The 21,301-nt window shown below is 40.9% G+C and overlaps 4 protein-coding genes and 1 long non-coding RNA gene across 8 annotated transcripts; 2 read left to right on the top strand and 3 right to left on the bottom strand.

Annotated features, from left to right (window-relative positions):
- Positions 1-1,179, top strand: LOC135653080 (pathogenesis-related genes transcriptional activator PTI6-like). Its single transcript, XM_065174552.1, has one exon. It carries the CDS (start codon positions 208-210, stop codon positions 1,081-1,083), a length of 876 nt encoding a protein of 291 aa, XP_065030624.1. The 5' UTR covers positions 1-207; the 3' UTR covers positions 1,084-1,179.
- Positions 1,180-3,398: 2,219 nt separating this feature from the next.
- On the bottom strand, positions 3,399-5,290 carry LOC103972358 (uncharacterized). The gene is made up of 3 exons (XR_010502301.1): positions 5,123-5,290; positions 4,510-4,602; positions 3,399-3,574 (listed from the first exon to the last, which is right to left on the bottom strand). It is a non-coding gene; the product is annotated as an uncharacterized LOC103972358 (long non-coding RNA).
- An 832-nt stretch (positions 5,291-6,122) lies between these two features.
- LOC135585249 (probable potassium transporter 9) lies at positions 6,123-13,401 on the top strand. 4 transcript variants are annotated; one of them, XM_065174546.1, is made up of 10 exons: positions 6,123-6,733; positions 7,552-7,654; positions 7,835-8,069; positions 8,150-8,395; positions 8,479-8,532; positions 9,519-9,779; positions 10,083-10,135; positions 10,227-10,350; positions 11,820-12,074; positions 12,186-13,401. In XM_065174546.1, the coding sequence occupies exons 2-10, from the start codon at positions 7,616-7,618 to the stop codon at positions 13,226-13,228; spliced, it is 2,310 nt and encodes a 769-aa protein (XP_065030618.1). In that variant the 5' UTR covers positions 6,123-6,733; positions 7,552-7,615; the 3' UTR covers positions 13,229-13,401. The 4 variants fall into 4 exon arrangements, with proteins under 4 accessions (XP_065030618.1, XP_065030622.1, XP_065030619.1 ...); XM_065174550.1 differs by lacking the exon at positions 6,123-6,733 and adding an exon at positions 6,747-6,846; XM_065174547.1 differs by lacking the exon at positions 6,123-6,733 and adding an exon at positions 6,906-7,064.
- A 109-nt stretch (positions 13,402-13,510) lies between these two features.
- LOC135653081 (protein LURP-one-related 15-like) lies at positions 13,511-15,600 on the bottom strand. The gene is made up of 3 exons (XM_065174553.1): positions 15,120-15,600; positions 14,814-15,041; positions 13,511-13,847 (listed from the first exon to the last, which is right to left on the bottom strand). Exons 1-3 carry the CDS (start codon positions 15,360-15,362, stop codon positions 13,629-13,631), a joined length of 690 nt encoding a protein of 229 aa, XP_065030625.1. The 5' UTR covers positions 15,363-15,600; the 3' UTR covers positions 13,511-13,628.
- A 150-nt stretch (positions 15,601-15,750) lies between these two features.
- Positions 15,751-17,337, bottom strand: LOC135653079 (protein LURP-one-related 15-like). Its single transcript, XM_065174551.1, has 3 exons — positions 16,920-17,337; positions 16,614-16,841; positions 15,751-16,487 (listed from the first exon to the last, which is right to left on the bottom strand). The coding sequence occupies exons 1-3, from the start codon at positions 17,229-17,231 to the stop codon at positions 16,083-16,085; spliced, it is 945 nt and encodes a 314-aa protein (XP_065030623.1). The 5' UTR covers positions 17,232-17,337; the 3' UTR covers positions 15,751-16,082.
- Between the last annotated feature and the right edge of the window lie 3,964 nt (positions 17,338-21,301).

Raw genomic sequence — 21,301 nt, 5'->3', positions numbered from 1 at the left:
TCTCTCCTCCTTCCTTATCCTTGCTTGGTCTCCGGAATAAACCCTCGTTAAAACCCTGGCTCGATCTTTCCTCCCTTCTTTACGTAGAAGATTTTGTCGGTCTGTGATCCGGAAAGAGGATGAACTCGCTTCTGGTTACTTCGATCGGGAGTCGTTGAAGTGAGAGGGGGGGGGGGGGGGGGTCTCTTTTTGGCTTTGACGTGGTTGATGATACTGCGAGTTTGCCGCCGGCCGTCTGATCCGTGGCTTCGTGCTATGAATCCGACGGTCCTCGGCGCCGCGGTGAAGTTCTCCGAGAAAGTCACCACCACCAGAAAGACGGTACCGGCGGCGACGAGTGGTCGCCGGGAGAGGCTCGTGCTCATCCACTGCACCGACGCCGACGCTACTGATTCCTCTTCCAGCGATGACGAGGGGCCTTCCGGGACCGCATGTCGCCGCGTGAAGAGGCATGTCCTGAAGATCGGGATCGCGGCCGACCCCTGCCGCGCGCCGCTCAAACGGCGGCCGCCCACGAGGGCGGTGGACCCCAGCTGCCGGAAGCGGTTCCGAGGCGTACGGCAGAGGCCCTGGGGCAGGTGGGCGGCGGAGATCCGCGACCCGACGCGGCGGAAGCGGGTGTGGCTCGGTACCTTCAACACCGCGGAGGAGGCGGCCGCCGTGTACGACGACGCGGCCGTCAGGCTGAAGGGCGCCAAGGCCGTGACCAACTTCCCCGTCGTGAAGGACACGTCGGCTGGCGTCGACGGCAACGAATCCACCTCCTCCGCCAGGGACGACGCCTCGGACAACCCGTTCCCCTCCCCGACCTCCGTCCTCCGCAACGGCGCCGACCAGACGCCGTTCGACTTCCTCGGCTACGGCGACGTCGACGCCTTCGGGTTCAGCATCGACCCGCCGCAGTACACAGGCGAGTTCTACCTGCCGAGACGGCCGTGCGGCGAGGCGGCCGGGGACGAGTTCGCCGAGTTCGACGCGGACTTCTTCCTGTTCGAGGCTGCAGCTTCCAATGTCTTAAATGACAATACTACCCTTCAACAGGGGTCTTTTCCATTTCTTATCCAGTTAAAACCGGAGTATTAGTGTGTTATACCGAGCGAGTACCGTAAGCGGCGGAAATGTTACCATTGCACTGTATGTCTGTTGTGAAGAGATATTGTCGTTGAAAGTCGTACTGCACGATGATGATCTCAGTCGGTGACATATATTAATAATCTGTCGGGCGTGACTCTTGTGGTCCGGCAAGGGTTGCGGCAGACGTGGCGCCATCCCGTCCGTTGTTTTGCGGCGGCTGGCACGAGTGGGGCCCGGAGAAGCAAAACCCACCCGCCTAAAACGACGGGAATGGGCCCCCAGCGTGGATTGTTTTATCCTCCTCCTCTTCGGCTTCGTCAACGTGGTCAACGTGTGGTCGGGAGGGTTGTCGTTCCATGATCCTCGCGGAGCCGTCCGATCGTTAGACTGGTATGCGGAGCGCCATCTGTCAGCCACGTGGAAAGGTCCCTCCGCAATTGATCGCGTGCCTGGAATTTGCTTTGGTTGATCTCACGTCCCTGGAGAGCAAACCAGTGGAATCAAGCGTGTGATGTCAGACGTGACCGAAGCATTCTCCAACTAAAGGATAAAAAAAAAAGGACATTTTAAAAAATTCCTTCTTTATCCTTTGCAAAAAAAAAACATATATTTTGTATGATAAGAATAAATTTAAACCAAATATTGATTATATATTATTACTAAAAACGAAAGAAGTCAGGTGACATACCATTACTTCGGATTCAAGGGCTTTTCAACTATCAATGAGATGTTTCAGTGGCCAAAAAACAAAAAAAAAAATCCATCACCGTCACACTGTGGCCCGCACGCAGCAGCCGCCTCGCCATGTGGTCCGACCCACATTATCCTCTTCCTCCGTCAGCCCTTCGCCTGTGCACATAAAAAAGAGAGGAGGAAATGACACATGGTCGAAGCAGTCCGCCTGGCAAACACGTGCGAGCTGTTGCACAGAAGATCTCAGTGAACAGGACGAAGAGCCAACCCATTCACCTTGGCGGGGTGACAGAGACGGGGATGACCTTCTGATGCCGACGTCGATGAAGTAGAACGGCCTGGCTTGGACACCTCCACGGTAGTCTCTTTCTCGGGTGGGATGGCCTGAGAAGCCTCTTCACTGCCGCTAGCTGGTGGCCTAGCTTGGACCCCGGCACGGCGAAATTATTGCTGTGTTTTATTTCCTCGGCCTAGTAGGACTGATTTGACAAGCTAGTCCAGATTCAGTGTTCTTTCTTCACCTGCGTGGAGAACGGGTTAAGAGAGCAAGAGCCCATTGACGAGGAGTCAATCTCATGGAAAGAGTCGCTGTCAGTGTGGCTTACATCCTTACATTTGCTCCTTTTATTCTGTCTTACCACTTTCTCAATTTCATAAGCAGTAATCTTTGGTGCTGCAACAAGACAGAAGCGCATCATTCATCCACCGTTGTCCTACAAAACGAATACAGTGAGCACTTGGAATTTCTTGTGATAGTACTAGGCTTCTGAAGAAAAGGAGCGGACCTCACATACGTCGTTTTCTCCAGCAATTGGGCCGGAAATCGGTGAGTCCAACACCAGCATGGTCGTCCATCGCTCGTCAAAGTTGGAAATGCAACCGTGTCCAGAAACACTAGGCCGGATCTCCCGATGCATCAGTTTTTTTCCAAGTAATAGATTTGAACCACTTATGGTTCTCTATCTCATTGCCGCCGCTGCCAGGGCCACTGCGACTTCCAAGGCGCTTGTTTGCTTCTCTCTGCAGCAATTGAGACCAAGGAAAAATAATAGCCTAAGAACTTTCCACTTGAACGCAAGCATAACCATCATCAAAACTATGTAGAGATCCATTTTCTTCTAGTAGTTTCAAGACGCAAGCCCACATCTCCAGATTAAGCATCATAAAAGTTAATGTACGTGCTCCGTAGAAAGATTGTTTGCATATCAACCAAAACATTAAACATGCATAAAATGCTAATGCGATGAGCGGTGAGGAAAAACCAACCTTCCCTGTCAGCATCTCAAACAGAAGAATTCCAATACTCCACTAATCAGCAGCTTTATCATGGCCCTTTTCGGGGAACGATTTCAGGTGCCATATACCAGTGTTCCGCAGAGGGAGTTTGATCTAGTGTTTTCATCAAACTTCTTTGCCAGACCAAAGTCAGTTGGCATGGCCTAAAAAGAACATGACAAACTTGAGAAAGATGAAGATTGGAAGTTTGATCTAGTGAAACCCATTCTTGGGAAAATTGAGAAAGATGCAGATTGGAAGAAAAGCAGAACAAGAGAAAGAAGGTCTCACATGATCATCTGCATCCAGGAGAACATTCTCAGGCTAGAGGTCCCAGTGCATTATACCATCTGCATGAAGGTGGGCAACAACAGATGTTAATTCAGCTACATATATGCGAGCAAGATCCTCTCTGATAATGTCTAATTTCTACCAAGTCGCACTTCCAAGTATTGCTCACAAGCAATTACTTCAGAAAAGATTATCACTTGAACAAGCCATGATCCGAAAACACAGATGTCCACCTCTTTGTCTACACAGCAGGAAAAGATACATGATGAATTCAACAGGCCATGATAGCAAAACTATCATTTGGTAAGTTACAGCTTTGCTAGAAAGCATTTCTAATCTTTGGGTCTACGAGTGGCCAAATTTGAAGGGTCAAAATAACAGTGCTAGTTTACTTGTGCCAGATTGTATTGAATATGAAAAGTAAACTAATTTCTAATAAACACCAACTGTGATGCATAGCCTAGAAAAGAAACCAAATGCGCGCTCAAGATAAAGATCCTATTAAGGTAGATTATAGAGAAGAGTCAAATTTCAACAAAATTTCAACAAAATTTCCATCATTCGCATTATAGGCTATTTCGGATGTTTTTACAATCCTATATTGAGTTGTATTAATATTTATAAAACTGAAGGTGTCACATAGTTTAGTTGGTAAAGACATTAATAGTATATCGCAACGCCTTGAGCTTGAATCTTGCCTTCATCACTTATCCTTGCAGCAACAAAAAAAAAAAAAAAATCTATAAAACACAATGTGGATATAATTTGATTTAGAAAGTTTATCAAGCCAATTAGAATTGTAGTATGGAAGGTATAAAAGGTCGTTAAAATGAAATTTTATGAGATCATGATTCACTTCGAAAGGTGCTGTCCGACATAGTTTTATTTTGTAGGTCCTGAATGAAAACTGGAAGTGTTCTCTATTCTGTTGAAGGCAACGGAGCATCAATTCTAATTAAAAGAAATACTTGCAGAATTATCAGAAACAACCACAATGGCATGCATAGGAGGATAAGATCGAAAGAAGCCATAACTGAGATATCTTGATGAGAAGTCAAGGCAAAGTTGACACATTCTTTTTCAGGAACTTTTACGTTGGTAAACTCTATTGCTTAAATGCCCCTTCGTGCTGAGGATGAAAAAGAGGATAAAACCCAAGTTTATTACGTTACTGACCTGGTGGCTTGTCACAAGCGAAGGTCTCAATTGGTTCTATGCTGGCCACCAGAATCTCAATTGTGAGGCATCAGGAAAACTCCATCTTTAGAACTGCACCAAAAAATTAACTCGATCAGAGTACAAATAATTTCATTGAATGGTCATAGGTCAGGTAATGTGAAGAAAAAAAAGCTAGAACCCTAGAATTTGTCTTCGAGGATTAAATCGAGTTGTGGTAATTCGAGAAAAGGGCCAACCGTATGGTTGTCCTTCTTCCACCTACAACTCTTTCGAGCTATTTGGACCCCCAGTTTCACAAGCTAATCATACATTCCTCGGAAAAGGCAGACCCCAAGAACATACGGGATATACTTGAGAGATCCCCGACTAACCCACGCCTCCCCCACCTTCAACACAAAGATCCAAGTACATAATCACACAATCCCCTGTTTTCTTTCTCCAAAAACCGTTCCCAACCAAAGATCTAAGAACAGATCAAATCGCATAAAACTGTAACATCAGAGTACACATCAAATCCGCAACAGGCCCCAAAAGAAAAGAAAGAGACGAGGCTTTTCATCCAATCCTCAGCAGAACAGAAGATGAAAGCAAGCAAATCGGATCAGTTTACCAATCTGACAGGAATGCCAAGAAAAGGGACAAATCTCAAGCAATCTGACCGATCCGAAGCGCGTTTTGAGAGCGAAAGATCACGATCCGGAACCGAAATTGGTACCCTTAGCGCATCGAGAAGCAAGAAACATGCAGCGATTGGAGGAGGGGCGGGAAGAGGGAATTCTCAAACCTTGGCGATCAATTAGCGATCTACTACGGACTCCTTTGTTGCTCCCTCGGTAAAAAAGAGAATTGGGTATACATATACATATGTATATATACATTTCGTGCTTGGTATCGAAAAGAGTACTATCGATAGTTGATTGGCATGTACAACTGACTGATAAAGATGATTTTACGTTATTAATATACGATAAGGGATCATTTGATGAATCGATCGATAGTACTCGCAAGGAATCATCCGTTTTGAACCATGGGACGTCTTTTTCGAAGCTCGTAAACTCTAAAAAGGTAATATAAGATAAGAAAGATTCGACGAAGTTTGAATCCTAATTTTCATACTTGATCAATGTGAGACTAAATGATCTTATCAGCATAGGAATCAATTCCGATCGTAAAATAACAATTTCATATTAGGAGCACAACATAACACCAAAAAATCAAACCACAAATTATTTTTTTTATTGGGAATAAGATATTTCTTGTTCATGTATATAATGATACAAACATTAAATTTGGTCCAATTACAGACCGCTAAAAGATACGCATACGACAAGATTTGAGTTAATTAAAGCGTGATCCCAATCACCAGACATTTATTCCGACATTTCGGATTTTGCGGTGCCGACATAACGTAGCGATATATTAGAATACGAGCACACTTTTCCAACCCGCCGATTTTCTACCCACCAGACACCCGACCCGCATCGTGCACAAGGCAGCGACGACTTTTCCAATGATAAGAAGGGTATTTGGAGGGGTACGTGTAAATGAGTACCAACAATTGTCGTTAAACAATTGTTTCGTGCCGGCTTCTCCCCGGCCTGTTCGCAGATCTCACTCTCGGTAAACCGATCGGAGAAGCGGCAATAATGGCGAGGGAATGGATCGCTGAATCTCCTAAAGCATTGCTTGGATGATTGTCTTGAGCTGAAATCCTTGCAATGGGGTTTAGATTTCGCCGAGCTTTCTTCGTAAAGATGGGATTTTGGAAGGCGATTCGAGGGCCATGTGGGTGGGCGGCTATTTAATGGCTCCAGTTGGTGGCAGGTCTCGCATTAATTCGAGGAGATAGGAAGATATCGAAGGCGAGTAGAGGGGAATGAGGAAGGACCGCCGAGGCGTTTGATCGGGGACTTGTCAGTTGTTCCATTAAAGAGTAGTATAGTGCTAGAAGATGGTCAAGTCTCGATCTTTTAGGTTCTGCGTTGGTGTTGCTGTCGTGTGAGGGGAAGGAAGGCAGCGATAAGGACAAAGAAAGTAGCAACGGGCGAGAGGAGGAGAGGCGACGGCGAGGATTTGGAAGGTTAGGGTTTGGTCGGTCCTGGTGCGTTAGGCGCGAGTGGTAACGATCGCTGTCGGCTGTGTCGCGTCGCAATGCAGCAGCGGTGCTCGACCGGTCTGGCCCACCCCAGTGCTCTCCAATCCGCTCTTCTCCATCCACATGGTGTGTGTGCTTCCCTTCTCGGCGTTCTCGCTTTCATTGCTTCGTTCTTGAGTGAAAACTCGTCGTAAAAATCGCATTTTTATGATTCTTTGAACTACCTTTTCGAAGGGCCAGTGAGTTCGAATAATCTGATATCCATTGTGTTGAAATTGCTAAATAAGTGGATTTTATGACTAGCTTTTGGTTGAAAAAACATATTGAATTTAGATTTTTTCTGGTTGCAAAGTCTCACCACATTAATGCTATCAGTACCCTTTGTGGTTGGATATGACGAGTGTGCCTGTGAAGCTCATGTGGATTTGCTCCCCTAGCTTTCTTCCTCCAACTTCTGGTATTTTCATTGCCCCGCCATCTTTTTCCTTGCTTTTGACATTTTGGCTATCCTTTCTCCCTTCTTTTACCTTGAAATCCACTACCTATTTGATGCCAAGTCTGTGGAGCTGATAAAAATTTAGTTGGCCATGTGGGAGTAGCAACATTTGAACTTTGTGTGTTGGTAGATTATGCTGCACATGGCTTCCTTCATTTCTATCAATGTTAAACTTTCTTCTCCTTAGTTTCTGATCAGCATGAAATGATAAGGTAACCCACTTTTTATTGTTTTGTTTAACAATAGAGGAATTGTGTTGAAAGCCGATGTTCAAGGGACTATTCTGTGGGAGATTGATTGTGTTAGGGTTAAGTTTGGGATTGGGCAGAGCATTATGTGTGTGGGAGGTTATCTTTGCTTGCTGAGCTTTGAAATAAATTGTCTGAAATCTTCTTTTTGTGGTTTGCTTCTATTACAATTCTCGGAGATTTATGCTGTCATAATGCAGATCTTCCGGTGAAAGTAGCTCTGAGATAGCGATTGTACCTGAAGAATAAAGTTCCAGTTGAACAATGGATCCCGAGATTGGGAGCATCCCGATATTTCAGAAGGTCTAGCCTTTTGCTTTATTAGTCTCTGTTGTTACTTTCTTCTTGCAGATTTCTTGAGACAGTGATAGTGATTGCGACTTACAAGTGGATGTGACAAACTTTGGTGATGAAGACATTGGTGTTTTGCTCTTCTTCTTTGAAATTTAGATTATTTGCTGAAAGACTTTAGTTGATTTTCAGAAAGATTCTTGGAAGACCATGCTGTTTCTGGCATATCAGAGCTTGGGTGTGGTTTATGGAGACTTGAGTATATCTCCTCTATATGTCTTCAAGAGTACATTTGCGGAAGATATCACACATTCAGAAACAAATGAAGAGATCTTTGGTGCACTGTCATTTGTATTCTGGACTCTTACACTGGTTCCTCTCTTCAAATATGTCTTTATAGTTCTAAGGGCTGATGACAATGGCGAGGGTAAGTCTGTAGCCATTGAGATATCTTTTCTGCAGCAATGAGATTGACCTGTTTTCACTGTCTAATTGATTATTTTGCAGGAGGTACTTTCGCATTGTACTCTTTGATATGTCGACATGCAAACGTAAGCCTTCTGCCAAACAGACAGGTTGCAGATGAAGATCTCTCTACTTACAAATATGAGCACCCTCCGGAAACAACAAACAGGTCAAGGATCAAAATTTGGCTTGAGAAGCACAAGAGCCTGCATGTTGCTCTGTTGATTGTAGTTATGCTTGGTACCTGTATGGTAATTGGTGATGGAGTTCTCACTCCAGCCATATCAGGTACGTGCGATCATCATTTTGCTTTCCTATACTTTTGTAAAGATACCCTTATGATTTTACTAACCTTCTCCTTTTGTCTCCAGTTTTTTCTGCAGTTTCAGGGCTTGAGCTGTCCATGTCCAAGCATCACCATGAATGTAAAATTAGCTAATTCATGAATGCTTCTTTTTTTTTTTTTGATGCTTTTTTTTTATTTTGGGGGGGTGTGTAACAGGGACTGTTTCACTAACGTTACGATGAATGAGAAAGTTGCAAACTCCCTTGTTAATACTTTCACCTTTTTCATGGTGTGACACAGTATGTTGAAACAATCACTAGATTGTTATATGCAGGAAAATCCTTATTAGCTTGATAACTCCATATATCGTGTCATTTATCTAATGTTCCTTTTTGGTGTAGAGCTTCTGCTCAAATCTAAGCTGCATAAATCTTCACAAACTCAAGGATGTAATTATCCTTGTGTAAGAGCCATTTTCCTTCTTTCTGAGCCTTTTGTTCCTCTTAGTTCCTTTCTTCAGGGTTGCCTTATGGTGTCTATATTCTCCTTCATCCTTAATTCTGTTCAGGTTTTACATACGGAGTGTGGACCATGGCCATCTAACTGTAATTCTCTGATAACTACTGTTATTTGAATGCAACTTTCTGATATATTTGATCATTTGGTTGTAGCAAAATGCCAATTAAATCATCAATGACCTCATTATTTGAATATTATCTTTGCAAACCTACAACTTGTTCTAGTTATATTATTCTGCATGAAACAGCCAATAGAGCACAAACTAAAACAGCCACAACCTTGAATATAGTAAATATGTATACTTCTGTTTGAAGTAACTAACTTGATCTGAGAATGTTATTTTAAGATTGTTAGTCAATTAATGAATTATGCTTCTAAAATTGTCCTCTCGAGCAACATGAATGATGGCAGTGCTTAGCTGTAAACTTAATGTTGGTTGATATCTAAAGGAGTCCAAGGAAAGTTAGAACACAGACTGATAAGCCCATGAAATTGAATTGCGCTAAGATAAAATCATCTTGTAATTGTGTCTGATGCAAATTAGTTATGAGCAACCATATAAATCATAGACCAATATCTTGTCTGATGAAACATCCATGTATGCAGATGCGGTGGTACCAATAACATGCTTCATTTTAGTATGTTTGTTTGCACTTCAACACTATGGTACACATCGGGTTGGAATTCTGTTTGCACCAGTTGTTCTGACTTGGCTATTGTGCATCAGCGGCCTTGGCATATACAATATCATCCGCTGGAACCAACATGTCTATCAAGCACTTTCTCCATATTATATGTTTAAGTTCTTGAAAAAGACAAAAAAGGGTGGCTGGATGTCATTGGGTGGGATATTACTGTGCATAACAGGTAAATTCAAAATATTATCTTTTTCATTAATAATCTACTAGTAGCTGCTTTAGGACTTCTTTCTGGCATTATGAATATGTTAATCTCATGAATCCAAATTTAGTTATGCAAAAGAATAAATGTAAGTGTCCCACATCAACAATTACTCAAACCCTTGCATTTGTAGTTATGGAAAACCTATGAACTAGTGATTTCTTGTTATTTCCATTGAAGATTAAACCCCAATAACTTTACCAGTAGTTAAATTTTGAACACATCAAATTAAACAATTCCTGACTTACTTCAAAAGCACTACAATAACAGGATCAGAGGCAATGTTTGCAGACCTCGGTCACTTCTCGTACACTGCAATTCAGGTTCTTTTTTTTTTTTTTGGCAATTTATTAATTTATCTTCTTTGTCATCTATCAACTTGTAATTGATCTTATATTTCTATGCCTATCGTAGGTTGCTTTCACTTTCGTAGTTTATCCCTCGCTCATTTTGGCATACATGGGTCAAGCTGCTTACTTGTCGAAGCATCATAGAATCTATACCAGTTACCAGATTGGCTTTTATGCTTCGGTTCCAGGTATGTGCTCTTAATTCACAGTAATGCACTTATCACACATATAGCTTAACATAAATGACATGGAGCAACAATCTACTACAAAAGTAATATTTCCATTTTAAAATCATTAAATTATTTATAATATCAAGTACTCTAGTGTTCTCTATATGACAATATTTATCTAATAAGTCAGATTTAGGTAACTTCCTGCGGGTGCATGATTGCTAGTCCAGTTGGCTGTTTTCAAGAGGTCAAACAGATCTTTTCACTTCAGTATCTTTGAGAGAGGATGTACAGCATTATGAGTGTGATTGCTGGTGAACTAGCATGAAGTCACTGTTAGTTAAAGATCTAACCCCAGAGATAATTGGTTTAAACTATATGATGTCGAGAGAGGATTGAGTAAGTTTATCACGTGTCTGGTGCTGTACTTGGGTATCTAACAATCAATGATTATGACTAAAGAATTAGGTCTGACATGTAATGTATGAAAGGCTTTTTTATAATGAATTTAGATGTCAATGATAAAATAATTAAAAAGGAAATCAAAAATGGAAATCAGGGTGTAAAAGGATACTTGGCACTGACTAGCAATAAATGAGATTCTGAGAAAGTATTGTGTAAAGGATAGGAGTTCACAACTTCAAAATGACTTCAAAGATCTACTACTTTTTGAGGAATTAATGTAGCAAAATTATGTTTCTTGATTTGTATGACATGTCCAAGGATGAAGTATACTCATTAAGAATGTCTTAAAGAGAGAGGATGTGAACAAGTATCCAATCGATGGGCAAAGTAACATTTGTAGTCTACCTCAAGAAATATGCAACTGTATTAAAAGAATTTGAAAATTATGATAGTTGTTGAATGAAATTCATGTGTTTTCAGAAATTTTGAACTTACGTTGAGAAAGGCAGAAAGGCTGAATACTTAGGTCAATAGCTGAATCTGTCTTAGAAGAATGGATAATCCACTGTGCCTCTAGCAAATGATAGGACAATTTGAGTTTATTTGCATCATTAATCAAAAAATTGTCTCCAAATATAGTTAAATGATAGGATAACAGCTTAGAAATAAAAAACTATGCACATTAAGTAATAGAATTGATCCGATTTAAAGTTTACTGCCATTATATTAAAGTATTATTAGGAGAACAGATATGATACATTCAGAGTCAATCACTATATCTTAAATATAATCAAAATCATTGTTCTTTAGCGTTTTTGTTTTTACCATGCTACTCTCAGCCAGCATCTTAGAAAAGAATCTACGAGAGAGCTTGTGTAATGAATATAATTTAATTATTTTAGTATACATTTCAACTTGATGGTTTGACACCGACTTTCCTGGTCTTATAGTGAAAAACATGCTGCAAATTTGGCTTTATGTTTATCTGATTATGACTATGTTGCAAGTAAATGTGCATGACACTTCTAATCAATATGGAAAACCCAGAATTTTGCTTAGATATTTTAATATTGTTTCTATAGAATGCTTAAGATGGCCGGTACTTGGAATAGCGATACTAGCTTCAGTTGTCGGGAGCCAAGCAATTATCAGCGGAACATTTTCTATCATTAATCAGAGTCAATCACTCGGGTGTTTTCCAAGAGTCAAGGTAGTTCACACCTCCGAAAAAATTCATGGTCAAATCTATATACCAGAGGTCAATTGGATGCTGATGATCCTCTGTATCGCTGTTGCTGTTGGATTCAGAGACATAAAGCACATGGGAAATGCTTCTGGTATTTTTAATTATTTAGATATTACTTTGATGTCTGTTGCCATTTTCCACTTAGCACTCTTTTATCTTTTTCACTCCAGGGATTCCTTACGTTCCTGTTTGCACAATGCAGGACTAGCAGTAATCACTGTTATGCTGGTTACCACATGCCTCACTTCCCTAGTCATGATCCTTTGCTGGCACAAGTCTCCATTCTTGGCCCTTGTGTTTCTTCTCTTCTTCGGCTCCATCGAGGTCCTCTATTTTTCTGCCTCCCTGATCAAGTTCCTTGAGGGTGCCTGGCTCCCTATCCTGCTTGCACTCTTTCTCATGATTATCATGTTTGTCTGGCATTATGCCACAATCAAGAAATATGAGTTCGACCTACACAACAAGGTCTCCTTGGACTGGCTCCTTGCCCTTGGCGAGAAACTTGGTATCGTACGTGTTCCTGGCATTGCCCTTGTTTACACTGATCTCATCGCTGGCGTGCCTGCCAATTTCTCCCACTTTGTCACCAACCTCCCTGCATTCCATCGCATCCTGGTCTTTGTGTGTGTGAAATCTGTTCCTGTTCCGTTTGTGCCTCCTGCCGAAAGATATCTTGTGGGGCGTGTCGGACCGCCGAATCATCGTTCTTACAGGTGTATTGTCCGGTATGGGTACCGTGACGTCCAGGAGGACATTAATGCTTTTGAGTCTGAGCTCATTGCAAGTTTATCTGACTTCGTATGGCTCGAAGCATCACTCGGTGGACATCAGTCTAGTGAGTCAGTGGATGGTTATGAATATGGACTTACTGTTGCTGGGAGCAATTTGCTTACACGCCGCCACCTCGATTATAATACTGAGCTTCCTTCTGAGGAAAATGCAATAGAGCTGGCACCCGAGACTACAGTAAAGAAGGTCAGATTCTTCCTAGAGGAGAACAATAACTCAGCATTGTCGGAGGCCGTGAGGGAAGAGCTTGAGGATCTACTGGCCGCGCGCGAATTCGGGTGTACCTTTATACTGGGGCATTCTCATGTTCAAGCAAAGCCAGGATCATCGATCATGAAAAAGCTGGCGATCGACGTTGCTTACAACTTCTTGAGAAGGAATTGTCGGGGCCCTGACGTTGCCCTCCGTATGCCTCCTGCATCCCTTCTGGAGGTAGGGATGGTTTATGTCCTGTAATCTGGTTCTGTAAACTCAAGTAAGTAGGAATCATGTCATGCTTGTTTGCAAGAACCATGTCATGCAGCTGTAAGTCAAATTACTTGTGGCACTCAGCAGATAGTGTCAACGGTGCAAGTCTTATGTTGTAAGAAAATAATGTTTGATAGAGATCCTTGGACAACTTTTACTTAGCTCCTGCTTTACATAATAATGATTGGTAATGTCAACAGTGCATGTCAACCATGTCTGTTCTGACATGGCAAATTGTAGCCAATCCACAAGAACCCAAAAGGAGGAAGATGAAAAGAACTGCAACCCAAGTCTTTCATGAACATTCTTCAAGTCTTAACAGAGTACCAATCTATGGTTACAATTTGCAGGGGAAGTCACTCATTGTTATATTAGCAGGTTGGGAGAATTAGGATCCACCTAATGCAGCTGCGAGTCCTTGGAAGATTCCATCGGAGATTCCTCCTACGACTGCACCTGAGGCTTCAGAGTGTTCATTATGGAGCTGGAGTTCATGTTGAATTATGAGCAGGGCAACTATGAAGGAGTGATCAGTGTTTGGGCTGATGGCCACCCCAAAAGCATTCTTGGATACTGAGCTGTTCACAAACTTGTATTCTTTGCTCATCTGCATTGACATGTCACACAATTCTATCAACTTGCAATGGTTTCTGAGCCAAACCTACCTTAATTCCTCACATCAACAAAGTGGCCTTTCGGATCGATTAATATGAAACAAGGTTTCAGCATAAAAATGATTTTATATTGAACTAGACTACCTATCTTCCACAAGATATTTTGCATGTAATCCAATGTTGGAAGAAATGTAAGCTTTGATCTAAATCTAAAGGCAAGAAAATTATGTGATTAGATGAGATTTTGGCTTAAAAGTCTTATGGAATACATATGATATTTATAGAAAACATAAATATATTTTATTTTTACCTCTCTACAGATTTTTTTTTTTATAAAGTTGATCCTTAACAATTCAAAATAAGTTGTCGATCATGTCGATATAAAGATCATTATTATTCAAGATCTAGAAGTTATAAAGCCTGATAAATATTCTATGACAAAAAAAAGTTAGATATTTATGCAGTGTTGATCAGATTGATTTCATATTTAGGGAATGATCGAAGAAAGTTGACGATATTGATTCCAAACAAATCAAAGTTTTACGATTGACTAGAATAGATAAGAAAAGATACATGGAGGACATAGAAATCTAGTATAGAATACATGGTTAAGAATTTAGAGATTCTAAAAAACATTACACATAGCAACAACATATAAGATTGCATCAAGCTTCAAGGTTTTTCATAATTTTTTTTGCAAACTTTAATTTAGGAGAGTATGTTAAAATATTAAATCAAGCTTTGCGATTCGATAGGATCTTAGTTTAAAAGTCTTAATAGATACGATTTACTATCGAGTCAAAGTCTTGAGTTTATCTTTTTATAATCAGAGAATAATATTTTATTATAAATTTAAAAGAGATTATTATGTATGTATGTATGTATGTATGAGTTTTGAGACATATGTATGCTCATCATCTTCTCATAAAAGAATTCCGACAAAATTCGAGGCCTATAACCTGTGCGACCACCGTGGAAGAATCTCCCTTGTACACCGTGCATGATCTCTCGCCGTAGCTTCCCTTCATCTTGAAGTCACACACCTCCTCCTCCGTGTTGGCAGCTAAGAACACGTCCAACTCGGTCTTGAATTGGAGAGCAGAACTCCTCCTGACGCTAAACAGCAGGTCTTTAGGATCCGAGCTATCTCCCTTGAAGACCTGCCACCGGTCATGGACGCTACGCAGCTGCATGACAGAACAACCAGAGTCAAAGTCTTGGACTTTGCAGAAAGAAGGAAGCGAAGCAGAGATGAGGAGGTGGACCTTCTGCTGCATCGAAATCACAGGCTTGCCGGAGGCGTCGACGACCACCTGCCTGTTTCTGAGGCTCCACTTATGGGCTTCGACCTTGAAGACGACGTTGCCGTTGATGTCGGTCACCGCGAGGTGGTCACAGTTCAACCAGGCGGCGTCGATGAAGAACGTGAGGTCGATCGGGTACGACGCGCAGAACCGCGGGTCGACGATGGCGTCGGGCCGAGAAATCCGACTACTCGATTGCATCATCTTATCTCTCTCTCTCTCTCTCTCTCTCTGACAGCCGAATTGGAGGATAAAGATCAAGCGGAAGACTGGATCGAGTCAAGTATTTGTTTAAGATGACGCAATAGATGACATGAGCCACAAGCTCAAGTGAGGAGGCAAAAGAAAAGTAGCCCATCATCTCTCAAAGACCGCGTCAGAGAGTGCATCAGTGCAAGCAGACAAGCCTAATAAATCTGAGGTTCTTCTTCAGTGTTGACGATGTCAATTAGCTTTCGTTTTCTTTAGGGGGAAAGGTGGAATTAGTCCACTGAAAAAGCATGATCAGCTATAATATATAGTTGAGATTCCTAATCAAAAGAAACACATAAATCTCCTAATAACAAAAAGGATAAACTGAACACTGAAAATATCAGGAAACATGAATCTTCAATGCTTGAAAGAAGTGACAGTGAGCTCTTCAAACAAGCTTTATGTATGATCTCTAAACAGTGCATAGTGCTGAGAAGAGACCCAATATCCACCTCACTTTTACTTCCCTGATCTCTGAACAGGTTCAGCTGCGGCGCAATAAATATCAATTCTTACATATATAGCCAACCCACAATAACACAAAAGGAGGACCATAAGATTAAGTACTACAACCAAAGTCTTCCATGAACATCCAAATCTTCACCAAGTACCCGTATGTGGTTTCACGCTGCAGAGGAAGTCACTCGTTGTTATACTAGCAGGCATGGAGAATTAGGATCCACCTAGTAAAGCTGAGATTGCAGATATGATTACAGATGAGATTCCATCTGAGGTTTCGTCTGAGTTTTCATCTGAGATTGCATCTGAGGTTTCGTCTGAGTTTTCATCTGAGATTTCATCTGAGATTTCATTTGCGATTTGATTTGAGATTTCATTTGAGATTTCATCTGAGATTTCATTTGAAATTTCATCAGAGATTTCATTTGAGATTTCATCTGAGATTTCATTTGAGATTTCATCAGAGATTTCATCAGAGATTCCAGCGTCTTCTTTAAAGAACTCATGTCGAATTATGGTCAGAGCAGTAATGAAGGAGTAGTCGGTGTTTGGGTTGACGGCCACCTCGAAAGCATCCTTGGATACCAATCCATTCACCAGTATGTCTTCTTTGCTCATCTGCATCGCCATATCACACAATTCTAACGATGCAACTCCGCATAAAACTTGTAATCAATGTTTTTGATCTAAATCTAAAGCTGCTGAGATCTGTGCTGTACAGTTTATTCTGGAGAAGGTATGTACCTGCGCGATCACCATGGAAGAGTCGCCCTTGTACACAGTGAACGATCTCTTGCGGAAGCTTCCCTTGATCTTGAAGTCACACACCTCCTCCTTCGTGTTGGCAGCTAAGAACACGTCCAACTCGGTCTTGAATTGGAGAGCAGAACTCCTCTTGACGCTAAACAGTAGATGCTTAGGATCTGAGCTATTTCCCTTGAAGACTTGCCACCGGTCATGGATGCTTCTCAGCTGCATAAAAGAACGACCAGAGTCAACTTCTTGGACTTTGCAGAAAGAAGGAAGGGAAGCAGAGATGAGGAGGTGGACCTTCTGCTGCATCGAAATCACAGGCTTGCCGGAGGCGTCGACGACCACCTGCCTGTTTCTGAGGCTCCACTTATGGGCTTCGACCTTGAAGACGACGTTGCCGTTGATGTCGGTCACCGCGAGGTGGTCACAGTTCAACCAGGCGGCGTCGATGAAGAACGTGAGGCCGATCGGATCCGGAACGCAGAAGCATGGGCCGACGATGGCGCCGGACGGGGCAGCAAACTGAGAACTTGGTGAACTCATCTCTTTCTCTCTCTCTCTCTCTCTCGTTTCAGTGGTTGTGTTGTTGGCGTAGAAATGAATCGACATTGGAAGGCCAAATAAAACAACAAGGATTTAGACTTGAGTTTGATCATATGTGGTTGCAAGAAATGGAATTATCTTTCGGTGGGCGAGTGGATCCAAATCAGTGGCCAAACCGCGTTTCTCGTGCATTTACATTTGAATTGGAGGAGAATACTATCACTCGGATCATAAGGAAACATCCTTACCATAAAAAACAATCCATAGTTCCCCCTCGTCGCCCTCATCACAATTCAATGGCTTACTTCATTCACAATAATATTCAACATTCTGATGACAAGCACAAACAAATTCAACACTAACAGCAGGTAGGATTGAGTTCAAAATAACAAGTATGCTGCATGTAATGTCAATTATAGAACGAAAATGCTGCAGATTCTGATAATAAAATTGTCACATTGCCTACCAGTCTATGTTTTGCTCAAATCAAGAGTGCGTGCACCTTTAAGGAGATCAAAATAGAGCTCTTGTGACGAACAAAATAGAGTTTCCCGACGACAATGCAGAAGAGCAACAACAGCAATGAATCCGATGCTCATAAAGAGAAGAGTATTGGGAGAGACATCTTGGCCCCCGTAGCATCGTCGGTGTGGAACTGGAGCATCGTGCTGGCACCTCCCCCCTGCTGCACCACCACCGCCACCACCACCACCACCTGGCCTGATGTGGCCCTCCGTGTGCCTCCTGCATCCCTTCTCGAGGTCGGGATGGTTTATGTCCTGTGATCTGGTTCTGTAAACTCTTTTTTTTGGTAAGTTCTGGTTCTGTAAACTCTTAAGTACGTCATGCAGCTGTAAGGCAAATTGCTTGTTTGCAACAACCATGTCATGCAGCTGTATGGCAAATTGCTTGTGGCATTCAGCAGATATTGTCGTCAACGGTGCAAGTCTTATGTTGTAAGAAAATAATGTTTGATAGATCCGTGGACGACTTTTGCTTACCTCCTGCTTTACATAATAATGATTGGTAATGTCAACAGTGCATGTCAGAGAGTCATTGCTTAGCCTTTGATACTGCAGAGGGAGGATAAAAGAACTACAACCATGTCCGTTCTGACATCGCAATTTGTAGCCAATTCACAAGAACCCAAAAGGAGGAAGATGAAAAGAACTGCAACCCAAGTCATTCATGAACCTTCGAGATGACATCGCTTGCTGGTCTGATATTAGATGGTACCATCACTTGATAGAGCCTCGGAGATTGGGCTCTAGCAATACTATCACCTAATAGGACGATACCACCATATTAATTGTCGACAATATCATCAGGAGACTAAGCCTCAAGCGGTTTCACCGTCCACCCTCGACAGTGCTACCGCTTGGCATGGCTCTAGGTGGCTGAGTGATCCATCTATTAGGCCTAACTCAGTCCTAACTTAGGCCCAATTTGCACTTAATTGAGTTGATTCAATTCCAACCCAATTCCAACTTAAAACTATTTCGAACTAAATAATTATTATAAAGGATTAATCACATGTTGTCCGACATGTTATTGGTTTATTGGCGTTTCATTCAATCTTTTGGTGCATCGTTCTCTTTTGCGGCCTCTTGCCCAATCGGAATATTAACCTCCGCAAATCCGATCTCCTTGGTGCAATGTCCGCTCTTCTAGGCTCGATGCTCGAACTCATGACACGAAGCCTTCTGCCAACACATCGACTGATCCTCCGATTTCACGTCCAATCTTCTGACATATTTCACTCCGGCTCAACATTAATTTTTTCTGTTTTAATTGTCTCTTCATGATCCAAGCTAATCCTGTATTACTCAAAACACAGATTAAATCATAAACTTTATCAACTGGTTTTATTATCAAAATATGAGATTCGATAATTAGAGCCAGAGAATTACATCTTTGAGAGAAAAAATAAGTATATTAGAGATATAAATAGTTATATAGGGAAAATCATAGGAGAGAGAAGTAACCGAAAGTCTAAAGAGAGAGAAAACTCTAGAAAGAAACAAAAGAGAAATAAATTATTAGAAAGAGAAATCAGATCTTAAGATAATATTGTTAAAAATTAATCACAATATCCGAGAAGTATATCTGATAATCATAAAATAGGAGGAGATAATTAAAAAAGCAATCGATAAATTAGATTATAATAGGACAGAGACGATCAATAGAGAAGATCGAAGGTATGGATAATGACTTTTATATGTTATTTTGGATCTTGTTATTATTTTTTTGTATCAAAAAGTTTAAAAGAAATTTATCTTCGATTATTTAAAAAAAATATATTAAATTATATAAAATTTTTATTACTCTTTGTAATAATATGATAAATGATATAGAATTTGTGTTACTCTCCGAAGAATAATGGATGATAAAAGAGTACTAAAGTTGATCTCTCGTTTAATACTAGATGAAAATCTTATTTTATGAATCTATATAATTAAGACATAAGTCTCATTAATTTTAAAAGATATTTATAAAAGAGGTATATATCCTTCTGTATTATTTGAAGTAAAAAAAAAAATGCATGACATATAATTAGAAGAAAATGAAAATATCTTAATAGAAAAAATTAGTGAAGATACGTAATTTTCAATAATATTCTTACTAAGATACAAGACGTTAAGATTGTACAAAATACAATCTACCATATGCATAATATTAATTTTATTGGAGTAAATGATTATGTTGGATTAGATTATTTAATTTCCATCAAAAACATAAATATATTTTACCTCTCTATAGAAAAAAAAAATTAGAAAGTTGATTGTTAACCTGTCAAAATAAGTTGTTGATCAAAATAAGAAAATTTTATAAAATCTGAGAAATATTCTACGAGGAAAAAAGCCTGATATTTATGATTGATTTCATATTTAGGGATTGGTTCAAGAAAGCTAAGATTCCAAATAAATTAAAGTTTTACAATTTATTAGAACAGATAAGATAGAATAAATCGAGCACATCGAAAACTATTATGGAATACAAGGTTAAGAATTTAGATATTCTAAAAAACATTACGCATAGCAACAACATAAGATTGCATCAAGTTTCAAGGCTTTTCATAAATTTTTTTACAAACTTTAATCTAAGAGAATATATTCAAATATTAAATCAAGCTTTGCGATTAGATAGGATCTTAGTTTAAAAGTCTTAATCAAGATAGGAGTTACTATCGAGTCAAAGTATTGAATTTATCTTTTTATAATCAGAGAATAATATTTTATTGAATAATATATATATAAGTTCTGAGAATTTAGTTGTTGAAGTGTCTCTATTATCATCTTACGATTTCTTCCTTGATGTTGGCAGCTAAGAACACATCCAACACGGTCTTGACTTGGAGAGAATAACTCCTCTTGACGCTAAACAGCAGATATTTAGGATCAGAGCTATCTCCCTTGAAGACCTGCCACCGGTCATTGACGCTACGCAGCTGCATGACGGAACAGCCAAAGTTGGATGTGTGGCAGACGTGAGAAGGTGGACCTTCTCCCGCATCGAGATCACAGGCTTGCCGGAAGCGTCGACGACTACATGCCAGCTTCTGAGGCTCCGCTTACGGACTTCAACCTTGAAGACGACGTTGCCGTTGGTGTCGGTCACGGCGAGGCGGTCACAGTTCAACCAGGAGGCGTCGATGAAGAACGTGAGGTCGATCGGGTACGAAGCGCAGAACCGCGTGTCGACGATGGCGTCGGGCCGAGAAGTCCGACTACTCGATTGCATCATCTTATCTCTCTCTCTCTCTCTCTCTCTCTCTCTCTCTTACAGCTGAATTGGTGGATAAAGATCAAGTGGATCGTTTCAAGTATTTGTTTAAGGTATGACGCAAATAGATGACATGAGACACAAACTCAAGTGAGGAGGCAATAGAAAATTAGCCCGTCATCTCTCAAAGACCTCTTCAGAGAGTGGATCAGTGGAAGCAGACAAGCCTAATAAATCTGAGGCACAAAACAAAGAAAGGGGTTCTTCTTCAGTGTTGACGATGTCAATTAGCTTTCATTTTCTTTTGTCCACTGAAAAAGCATGATCAGCTATAATATTTAGTTGAGATTCCTAATCAAAAGATACACATAAATCTCCTAATAACAAAAAGGATAAACAGAACACCGAAAAGA

The sequence above is a fragment of the Musa acuminata genome, chromosome BXJ3-11 (genome assembly GCF_036884655.1).
Source record: "Musa acuminata AAA Group cultivar baxijiao chromosome BXJ3-11, Cavendish_Baxijiao_AAA, whole genome shotgun sequence".
NCBI lineage: Eukaryota > Viridiplantae > Streptophyta > Magnoliopsida > Zingiberales > Musaceae > Musa > Musa acuminata.
The sequence above is the reverse complement of the archived record's forward strand: the minus strand, read 5'-3'. Positions and strand labels throughout refer to the sequence as shown.